The sequence below is a fragment of the Medicago sativa genome, chromosome 3 (assembly GCF_051527215.1).
Source record: "Medicago sativa cultivar Bolivia chromosome 3, Bolivia_mono, whole genome shotgun sequence".
Lineage (NCBI taxonomy): Eukaryota > Viridiplantae > Streptophyta > Magnoliopsida > Fabales > Fabaceae > Medicago > Medicago sativa.
Genome location: NC_140751.1, coordinates 88,667,133 through 88,678,707, shown reverse-complemented (window position 1 = coordinate 88,678,707; position 11,575 = coordinate 88,667,133). Strand labels below are relative to the sequence as shown.

The 11,575-nt window shown below is 32.3% G+C and overlaps 1 protein-coding gene and 1 non-coding gene across 2 annotated transcripts; both read right to left on the bottom strand.

The window, feature by feature from the left end:
* LOC146941591 (uncharacterized) lies at window positions 1–645 on the bottom strand. The gene has a single exon (XM_085749966.1). The coding sequence runs from the start codon at window positions 643–645 to the stop codon at window positions 1–3; it is 645 nt and encodes a 214-aa protein (XP_085606092.1).
* A 6,694-nt stretch (window positions 646–7,339) lies between these two features.
* On the bottom strand, window positions 7,340–7,412 carry TRNAK-CUU (transfer RNA lysine (anticodon CUU)). Its single transcript has one exon. It is a non-coding gene; the product is annotated as a tRNA-Lys (tRNA).
* Window positions 7,413–11,575: the final 4,163 nt, after the last annotated feature.

Below are 11,575 nucleotides of genomic sequence, written 5' to 3'. Positions count from 1 at the left end.
TCACCTCTTGAAGAAGATGACAGTTTTTGCAGAGATGGTTGGGCGATCGATGAAATTACCAGTTAAATTAATCTTGCGGAGTTTGGGAAGTGCCAAGAGTCGGTCATTTAGCACAAAATCTTCATCATCAGAAATAAAGGGATAAGTGAGTTTGAGCTCTTCAAGGAAAGGGAAACAATCAGCGACGAAGAAGAGATCCTTCCCGTAAATACGATTCATTCTAGAACAAGTGAAAGATGTCAAATTATTTCCTAGCCTTTTGGACAGAGCGAGTAACCCCTCTGTGGGAATATCGCTTTTAGGGCTGGAGAGAGAAAGAGATTTGATGTGTGATAAATTAGGGAAAGTTGATATGTTGGTGAGAAGCTCGTTGAATTGAATTTGAGATATTTTGGAGGAGAGATTGAAGTTGATGGATTTGAGATTAGGGAACTTTTGGAAGACGGACTGAAAGGAAGAGATAGTTTTATCTGTGATTGTGATGGAGATTCGGTGACGATTAATGATGGTGAGAAACTGTTTCGAGACAACGGACAGATTTTTGAAGGAGTCTTCGGGGTTGTCGCTGCTGTTTAGGATTTTGGTAAAGATGCGCAGCCATAACTCCTCTGGTAAATATGAACACTTTTTTGTTTCCGTCGCCATTCTTCTTTTTGGAACACTCGATTTGGATGCTGCTTCCGCCGATTGTTACCGAAGCAATTTAATATAGTCTTACGATTGTTTGTTTCTCTCCGCAGAGAAGGATAAAAGTGAGGAGAAGTAGAAGAACAAGATGCTATTGGGCGTTTTTAACGTGGAACGCAAGAAAGAATTAGGGTTCTCACTTTTAAAAATCTTTTTTTGGCAATTTTTTTAGGCCCAATTGCTATTGTTTAACCATCGTGGCCATTCATTCAAAATGAAGAATGATGAATTAATTTCAAATGTTGCCAAACCATTTTTTTTTATGAAGGAAAATGTTGCCAAACCAAATTAAATTTTAGGGGTCAGGGCTTATGGCCCTCTCTATAATAAAAACAATTAGGGTTTAAAAAAGTTTTTATCATTGTAAATATAGTGAATTTTAGTTTAATTTCTCATAAAAAAAAATTGAGGGAAAATTTGAGGTTTTTTTTGGCCGGGGTTTGAACCTCGGATTAAATTTTAGGGGTCAGGGCTTATGGCCCGATCTCTATAATAAAAACAATTAGGGTTTAAAAAAGTTTTTTATCATTGTAAATATAGTGAATTTTAGTTTAATTTCTCATAAAAAAAATTGAGGGAAAATTTGAGTTTTTTTTTGGTGGCCGGGGTTTGAACCTCGGACCTTGCATATAGTTTAATTTCTCATAAAAAAAATTGAGGGAAAATTTGAGTTTTTTTTTTGGTGGCCGGGGTTTGAACCTTGGACCTTGCATATATTATGCATTGTCCCTGCTAACTAAGCTAAGTTCACGATGACTTCTCATAAAAAAATGTTAAATATTTTTTAATCTTTCTGCATAAACACATTTTCAGTCTCTTTTTTTTTTTGGAAACAAAGGGGCCTAAGCCCGAGAAAAGAGAAAACTAAACAGAGATGACTCTAGGGGTCGTTATCCCCATAAAATCAGCTAACACCAGATAACTAAGCCTAGCTGGACACTGCTCACACACACACAACCCAGGCGCATGCTCACAGCCCATGTTTTCAAGAGTGTCTGCACACGAATTCGCCCCACGGTAAGCAGGGCCGACCCAAAACAAGAGCATCCAGACCCATGGCATAGGGCCTCTAATTTTTGGGGGCCTAATTTTTTTTTATTTTTATATACAAGGTCTGAAGAAAACGATTATATACAGGTCACGTACATCAATTTTACGTAATCTTACATTGGTCTAGTTGTTGGGGAGAGTATTACTTGGTGTGCTGACCTGGGTTCAACACCTATGTATTGTGTTTTTTTGTTTTATTTTCTTTATTTTTTTTTTAACATGGGAGGAGATTTGTATTTGGGGCCTAATTTCTCCCCCAATTTAGCCTCCAAAAAAATATATAATTATTCTTCTTTAAATTATAACAGGGCCTCTGAATTGTTGAAGACGGCCCTGACGATAAGAATGACAAATCTTCACTTCCCACTCCAGAGCAAGCAATCAGCAAATTTCTTGAATGAGACGCCAACCAACAACACTTCCATCCTTAGTTGTCTGCTGCAGGGTATGCACCACCACACTAGAATTTTTTCAGTCTTAGTCTCTTTTAATATTCTCTTCGATTTCGGTTCCTCTAAATTTTCAGTTTTAAATTTTAGTTCATGCTATTTTACAAAAGTTAACATTTTAAGTTTCAAGCGATTTTTTTAAGGATTACAAACAATTTTTTTATGACATATAATTGATAATACCTTAAAATATCATTAGTTTAATAATTTAACTATATAATATTTAATTTTATCTCTCTTTCAAAAAAAAATTATTTAATTTTTATTAATTTACTATAATTTCAAATTAAATATTAAATAGTTGAATTATTAAGCTAGTGATATTTTATGGTCTTATCAACGACATGTCATAAAAAAGGCCGTTTGAAACATGAAATGTGAAATTTTGTGAAAAGGCAGAGACCAAAATTGAAAACTAAAAATTTAGAGGGACCAAAAGTAAAAGAATTTTTTTGGAAGGACAAAATAGAGGGACTAAATATATATTTAAGCATAAGAAAATGACATGTTTGCCTTCCCTTAAAAAATTTCAACACATTATTTTAGTCTTTCCAAAAATCAAATTTGCTTAATTTAAACTTTTTTATTATTATATTTTCTTTTACTTCTCTCTATGTCTGATTTTTCAAATATTTTTCTAATTTCTTTTCTCTTTTAACTTTTCTTATTTCTCTTATGTATTTATTATCTGATTTCCATCATCTTCTTTATATTTTCACTCACATCAAAGAATATCCAATATTTTATCAATGTTTACTAATGTAAAAAATATCTTCGTTGTACATTATTAGTATGGACTCAGAAACTTGATTTGAATTTATATTATTGAATATATATATATATATATATATATGAGTTTTGCTAGAAGACACCTTTTATGAAGGTGTCTTTTAGCAAAGTTATAACTAAAAAGTGGAAATCACACCTTGAGGTGTGCGTTGCTAAAAGACACCTTCATGGGTGGCTTCTAGCAAAACCCTATATATATATATATATATATATATATATATATATATATATATATATATATATATAATATGAGACAGATATATAAAAAAAATATATGGGGACATAAAAAGTTTTACCCGTTGACATACGCACATAAAATCTACAACATACACGATGCAAATATTTTAATAGATTTTCACATATTAAATAAATAATTATATTATAAAAATACTACATTAATATTGATATTTTAAAAATACTCATAAGTTTTCAAAATGTTAATATAACTACTTTATATATCAATTACAAAGCAAATTGATATTTTAAAAATACTCATAAGTTTTCAAAATGTTAATATAACTACTTTATATATCAATTACAAAGCAATGAGACATAAAATATGTGCCCACGCATATAAGCACATAAAATCCGCAATTGGAACAGTGCAAATAGTTGAATTTATTTTTGCATATAAAATAAACAAATATGTTTTTGACAAAAAATAAACAAATATGTTATAAAATACCACATTCATGTTGATACATTGAAATACTCCTGAATTTATAAAATTTTATAATATCAACTTTATATACTGTTGATACATTGAAATACTCCTGAATTTATAAAATTTTATAATATCAACTTTATATACTAATTACACCCCGGTTCGTTTTTAAGTGTTGTCGTTTGACCCATATGTAATATTCACATAATCTACTTTAACATATTTTTGTATTAATATACAAAGACAAATGTTATCTTTTTTTGGTAGTGGCCTAGGTTTGAACCCCGGACCTTGCATATTTTATGCATTATCCCAACCAACTGAGCTAAGCTCACGAGGACAGACAAATGTTATCATATAATAAGTTGTTCAGCTTTTCTCACTGAGTATTTTAAAATATCAATTTTTATTATACTTGATATTTTTATTATACTTTTTGGTGATAGATAATTAAAGATATTAGTGATCAAAGATATAATCCAACTTCTACATTTTAACTCAAAAGATCTTGTCAAAAAAAAAAACTCAAAAGATTTATTATTTTTATATAACTAAACACATTTTATTCACTTAAATATTTTAATTAATATCGATCACATCTTTTTTAAGGGAGTCAATTAATTTAAATCTATGAGTTTTTATTATTTATTTTTCTCAATGACTAAAAGTTATTTTATTTTTCTCAAGGACCAAGTTGAGTCTTGTAAATTTTTTATGGGATTAAAATGGTTCTTCCCTCTACTGTTAATTTATTAAATTGTAAAAAACCTTTGATTGTTATAAAATATTTTTTATAATCAAATATTTATTATAATCAAATATTTTTGTAATAAAAATATTTTTATTTTCTTTATTTTTATATCTTGTAATTTTCACTTATTGTAATAAAATACTTATTTTAGTTATTTTTATATCACGTTTTTCACTACAAGAATTCTCTAAATTACTAACCAATTTAAAATTGCATTACTGGGGGATTTAGACCCTCAGTAATTACTGACGGAATAAACCTTCAATAACATAACAAAAACCCTCAATAACATTATTGACGGAACAAAACCCTCAATAATTCTAGACTTACATTACTGACAAATAAATCCGTCAATAACATACATCAATAGGGAACCTGCCATTATTTAGTGACGGAAATTTCCCTCAATAATGATAATGCATGACAGCCACACAATAACTTTGCATTAGCGACGGATATAAATATGTCAGTAATGTTATGCCAAATTAAACAATCCGCCACTAATTGCAAATATCCGCCAATAATGATGTGAATTAAATATCCGTCAGTAATTTAAAACTATCCGCCAGTAATGGAAACGAAAAATCCGTCAGTATGGAAAACTATGAAGCGGACCCAGATTACATCCCTTTATTTTCTTATTTCTCACGTTGATTCTCTCTTCTCAGAGACACAAATTACTTCTCCGCCTTTCTCTTCTCTCCTCTGAGAAGCAAATCGCAGCATTTTTCTTCTTCTGAACCTTCCCACACACCAAATCCATTATCGCTGATTCTTTAAATCGACTCTCCTCTGATTTTTCTTCAAATCGCTGATTCTCTATTCTCCTTCAACTATCTTCTTCAAATCCATTATCTCTCTCAGTTCTCACTCAGATTAAGCCAGGGTAATCCAACTGATTCTTTAATTTCTCATTCATTCTCCAATTGGTTGTTTTAGGGTTTAGAATTGAGAATTTGTGAATATTTTTAGGGTTTTAGAATTGGGGAATGGGGATTGAGAATTGCTGTTAAGGGTTTGTTTTGTTTTGTTTCATTAATATTTGCTGTTATTGAATTGCTTAGTAATAGTTCATGCCTTTAAAGTTTAGCATATGAACAAATTAACAATGTGGTATATTCCTGTGTTTTTGACTTGTGAATGAAACATGTTGTTAAGTAGCGCCTCTAGTGTAATGTAATTGGAACAATTTGCTAGTCCTGTGATATATTATTTTGGGTCTATTTGATGTTAAGTAGCGCCTATAGTTAATGAAATGTTTATAGTTTATCTTGAATTATAGTGTCTTGTGTTAATGAAATGTTTTTTTTTTGGATCAGTCCTCTGAGAATCAGAACATTTGGTGCCCTGCATCCTTTTGGTGAATATATTATGCAGCTGCAAATGCTTGGCATGAGAATAGAAAAAAGTGGGTTGGCGATAAGACTCAGCATTCACCAAGAACACCTAAGGATCCGATTATTAGGTATACTTCAATCCAGCTCCCTTTCTTTTCATTTACAGCAGTTGCAGTCATTGTTAACACTAATGATGTCATAGACTCATAGGCATTGGTGCATTAGTTGAAATAAGATTTACAATGAAACATGCTGTTTGTTGATAGAGAGTGGTAACTACTTCCGGAGTTGTGTGAAGAGAAGTGAATGAAGAGAGACACTTAGAAGCATATTTTAGTATGGCATTCCAAAAGCAGAGGTTTAGTCCTTTAGGATGATGGACAGTTTTCAACAATTAAAACCAACTTATATGAAGACTGTCCAAGCCTTATAATTTATAAACACTACCGAGTGTCATATATCGAACCGTGGACAGTTTTCAACAATCAAAACCAACTTATATGAAGATTGTCCAAGTGTTATAAGTTATAAACACTACTGAGTGTCATATCTCCAACTGATTTAGAACTTTTCAACACACCCCTCCCAGTTAGGATTGAACATCTGAAGGTGGACTAATTCTGGTGGAATAACAATCATCTCAACACCAACCTCACCCAAACTGGACATCTTAAACATAATGTGAGTGGTATTTACTACCTTGGCCCAGTAAGTATAACAGACCTATTATAGGCTTTGATATCCTTTTATTATATTGTTCTAATTGTTTGCATGCATATCCTATATAATTGGTAAGTAGGACCAAGTTCACTTGTTCAAACGGTCATTCCGAGTTTAATAACTACAGAAGTAATAAGGATACTTGATATGGATTGAAAACTTAACTGCTTTTTTGTTCCTTATTAGATCACAAAATTTAGAATGAGCAATTTAATTGAAATTGAATAATATACGATACACACAAACAAAATTAAATTAAGCAATCTTGAGTAGGCACTATCGAGAGATCTTTATCAAAAACATAAAAAAGCATAGATCAAGTTTCTCCCATATATGGCAACATAGCTTCTATTTAATGTCTTTTATTAAGAAAAAAAAGAATTGAAGATGTTCCTTGTTTGCTGAAACTATATTGTTGTGTTGGTCACATTCTAATATTTTGCATTAGATGTGTGGTAAGACTATGATGTTGCATTCAGGTAACACATATAATAGAAAAGATGACATAAAATAAGTTTTAAGTGGTTTGAGCATGTAGAGAGAAGACATGTAGATTCTATAGTAAGAAGAGTAGATCATGTAATTGCAGACCTAGAAAAACTATAAGAGAAACTATTAAAAAATATTTAGAGATTAATAAGTTGGATCCAAATATGATTTATGATAGAACATTATGACATAATTTGATCTCTGTAACCGTTCTCATTTAGTGAGATAAAATTTGATTATTGTTGTTTATTGAATTTATACTATATATAAAGAAAGTAGACCGTTTTGGGCTGACTTTTTCTCATTGCCATAATAAATTGAACTCATCGGTTATTGTACATGATAAGCGTATGAAATATAACGCCCACCGTGGGGCTCGAACCCACGACCACAAAAAATATAACGCCCACCGTGGGGCTCGAACCCACGACCACAAGGTTAAGAGCCTTGCGCTCTACCAACTGAGCTAGACGGGCAATTTGTTAGATGAGCTAATTTTATAACTTTTTGGTGTGTTTAGTTCACTATCTTATCTAGTTAACCAACAAAGATAACATCATCATTGCAAACTTTTCTGCAAGTGTTCAATAAGTTTTTTTTATAGATAAATGACATGAAAAAATCATTGAAATTTATCTTAAAAAAAAAAAATCATTGAAATTTAAACACCTAACTAGAGGGCTTACGGTTTTGGACATAACATCCGAACTAACAATTTTATTATTTTTGTTCAATTGAGTTAGAATTTATGGAGTGTTCAATGAGTTTTAACTTTTAAATAGTTTAACGCTTTGGATAAGGTAAATTATACAATCCTCAGTAAATTTTTGTACTCGATAACAATATTTAAAATGTTAAAAATTCCTTGTTTTTTTTTTAAATATAACAAAAAAATACCTATATACAAACTGAACGTGCCTAAACTTTATCTTGATGTGGTAAAAGCACAATATATGCACAATATCATTAGATTACAATTTTCAAGTGCTCATTGTTTCTGATAAAAAGAAGTGATCATTGCTTCAATCACACATTCCATGAATGAAAATTACCAGTAAAGGAATTAAAGACTAAATAAGGTTGACTCTTTATTTGAATGTCTATATTTCATTGAGAGTATGTCTGATTCAATACCAATTTCCCATGCATCTCAATGCTCCCATTTCACCCTATTTTTATTAGTTTCCGTCGCTAAAATAATCTTATTACACACAATCTACTGGTTAGTAGATAATAAATGTGAACATCTCTCACGATCCCATCTTAATATTATTTCATTATTTGTTTTAAAAGTCTTGCCAACCAGTACCCTCATAACATTGATTATAGAATCTACAAATAGAAATTTTAACATGGAAATATAAAATGTTACTTTTAATCAAATAATGATTACACACATTTTACACCAAAACTTACTTGTTTTAAATGCTTAACTAATATTCTTGTGGCACTGGTTAGGATTCTCCATGTTTTAAAAGTGTAACACTTCCACTAGACCCAACTTATGTTGGCCATGAAATTCCCTACTATTAAGCACACAAACATCAAAATTATTTCTATAAATAAAAGAATCTTCTACAGCCTAGCAGCCAATGGCCAACGTTAATTTGTTCCTTAATTATTTTTAGTGTAGTGTAATTCTCCTTTTTCTTTCTTTAAGTCTCGTTTATTAGATTAATCTAACGATGGAAGTTTACATGACCATGAACGAAGTTACATGATTAAAAACAATCCAATGATTCATTTGGTAGCTTTAGAGTTTAGTAATACCTGAGCTTTTTCATCAGTTGACCATGCACTCTTATCTTTGATGGTGTCTTCTTTGGTCTTTGGAACAAAGTCTCCATCTGTGATTACTGACCACATGTCATTGTCTTGAGATCTGAGAAAGAGTTCCATCTTGCCTTTCCAGAAGTAGTAGTTTGATCCATCAAAAAGTGGTGGTCTGTTTGATGATCCTCCTTCAGCTATGTATTTGACTTTAGACATACTTCCTTCCTGAATCTTTTCTCTAACACTTGTTTAAGTGTTCAAACCCTTAGAACCGGGATCTTGATGCCAATTGAAGTAGATAATATAGTCACAAGGAAGAGGGGGTTTGAATTGCGACCCTTTTAAAATTAAACCTGTCACTTAAAATTTTATTCTCAAGTTGAAAACTTGGAATGGTTAAGTTAACTGACAGACTTCAGAACGTTCTGAAGTGTTAGTCTAAAAAACAGTTTAAACAGTTAAGTTAATTAAACGTGTTTGTGTGTGTGTTGTGTTTACTGAAATTAAAGAGTAAAGAGAAGAGAAGAAGGACACACAGAAATTTATAGTAGTTCACCCAATGTGGGCTAGTCTACTCCTCACAGTTTTGTGAGATTTTCCACTATGATGCTTGAGATAACTTCTCAAATCCTGCACCGTACAACTCTGTTCACCTGAACAATTACACAACCTGTATTCTCTAAGCCTCAGCAGGCTTGCACCTTTCTTGCTAAGTTACCTACTTAGACTTTACACCTTTCTGCTCCACCTAATACTTTAGTACCCTTAAAGCTAGATGAGACTTTGTTTACAATTTGTATGGAGTTTGTATGGAGTTTGAATGATATAGATCAGACAAAGGAGAAATGGAGGAAGAGATTTATCTTTAAAAAGATAAGAGAAATATTGATGTACACTTTGAAGACTTCTTGGAATCTTTGTGATGATCAATGTTTTTGCTAAAGCTTCAAACACTCTTATAAGAGTTGTTTTCTTGTATGCTTTGCAAAGGTGTGTGTTATGCTGAGGTCTTGATCTCTATTTATAGAGTTTCTTGAACCTTTGTAGCCGTTGGAGAGTGTCCACTGGTCTTGTGCCACGTGTCCTGGGACCCACCAACTTACACTTGAATTCTGGGCAAAACTGATGTACTTCAGAATGTTGTTGTGTTCTTGAGAATACTTCAGAATGTTGTTGTGTTCTTGAGAATACTTCAGAATGTTGTTGTGTTCATCATGATCTTCATCTGGGTTCATGTGGATGAACGGTCAGATATGCATCTGGGCTTTTTGCAGATGAATGTCACATGAATTTCTGGGTTGTACTTGAAGATTTGCTTTGTACGACTTCAGAATGTTCCTGGGTCAGATTTTCTTTGCAATCTGTCTTGGAACAAGTGCAGGATCTCATAAAGTGGAGCTGTCACTTTCATTCCATGCTTTAGGGGATTTGGTTTGCTTTGTACATTACCAACTCCCTTATGTGTCGAAATCTTGTTGAATCAGATTTGATCTTGCTTTTGGCTTTGCCTTTTTCTTTTCAACAACTGTACTGTTCATGTCAGAAAAAGCATGGAGCATGATCGAACTTTCTGAACTCAGGGGACTTCAGAATGTTCCTTTTTGTTTCACTTAGGATGATTTGTAAGACTCTTATTTGATGTGATCAAATCCTAATAGTGAAACATTTATGAAGTGCAGCTTGGAAAACATCTAGGATGATATTCTGATGGAATATTCCTAATGTTTTGTACTTCAAATGTTCATAGTCTTGAATGAACATTGAAGATGCCCTCTTTGACTTTAATCAATTAAATGCCTTTATTCCTTGATTGATTTTAGTCATTGTACTTTACTGGGCTTTTATTTAAGTCACGTAGACCTTGCATGTTCTTCATTTGGATCATGAAAATTTGGGCTTGGTTCTTGATGTTCATCATGAACAACCTTCTGAACTCTGTCCAACATTCTGAACTCTTTTTAACTTTCTGAACTTTGACTGAGTTCTTAAGTCTTTATGTCCTTTGATTCTTTGTTTCTTGGTATGAATTGAAACTTGTTCCTGTCTTAATTAACCACTCAAGAGCACAAGTTAAATACCAACAAATTAATCAAAGTCCATTAATTCCTTAATCATCAAGATTTGTTATCTTTAAAATTAATTAGGGATTTTGCCTCAACAGCTATATGCTAAGTTATCTAAGTGTGAATTCTGGTTGAAAGAAGTAAGTTTTCTTGACCATGTTATTTCTGACAATGGTAATGCACTAGATCCGTCTAAAGTTGAAGCGGTGTCGCAATGGGAGACTCCTAAGTCGGTTACGGAGATTAGAAGCTTTTTGGGGTTAGCAGGTTATTACCGCAGATTTATTGAAGGATTTCCTAAGTTGGCACTTCTGTTAACGCAGTTGACGTGTAAAGTGTATTGTGATGCGTCCAAGTTGGGCTTAGGCGGTGTGCTTATGCAAGATGGTAAAGTGGTTGCCTATGCATCAAGACAGTTGAGAATTCATGAACGAAATTACCCTACTCATGATCTTGAATTAGCTGCAGTTGTATTTGTGCTTAAGATTTGGAGACATTACTTGTATGGTTCGGGATTTGAGGTGTTTAGTGATCACGAGAGCCTGAAGTATTTGTCTGATCAAAAAGAATTGAATATGAGACAGCGAAGGTGGCTCGAGTTGTTGAAAGATTATGACTTTGGTTTGAATTATCATTCGGGTGAAGCTAATGTTGTTGCAGATGCCTTAAGTAGGAAGACTTTACATATGTCCGCTATGATGGTTAAAGAGTTTGAATTGCTTGAACAGTTTAGAGATTTGAGCTTAGTTTGTGAAATGTCGTCTCGGAGCGTTAAGTTAGGAATGCTGAAAATTGATAATGAT

What these genes read in the sequence shown, in the direction of transcription:
- LOC146941591 (XM_085749966.1), bottom strand. Translation starts at nt 645, where the DNA reads ATGGCGACGGAAACAAAAAAGTGTTCATATTTACCAGAGGAGTTATGG.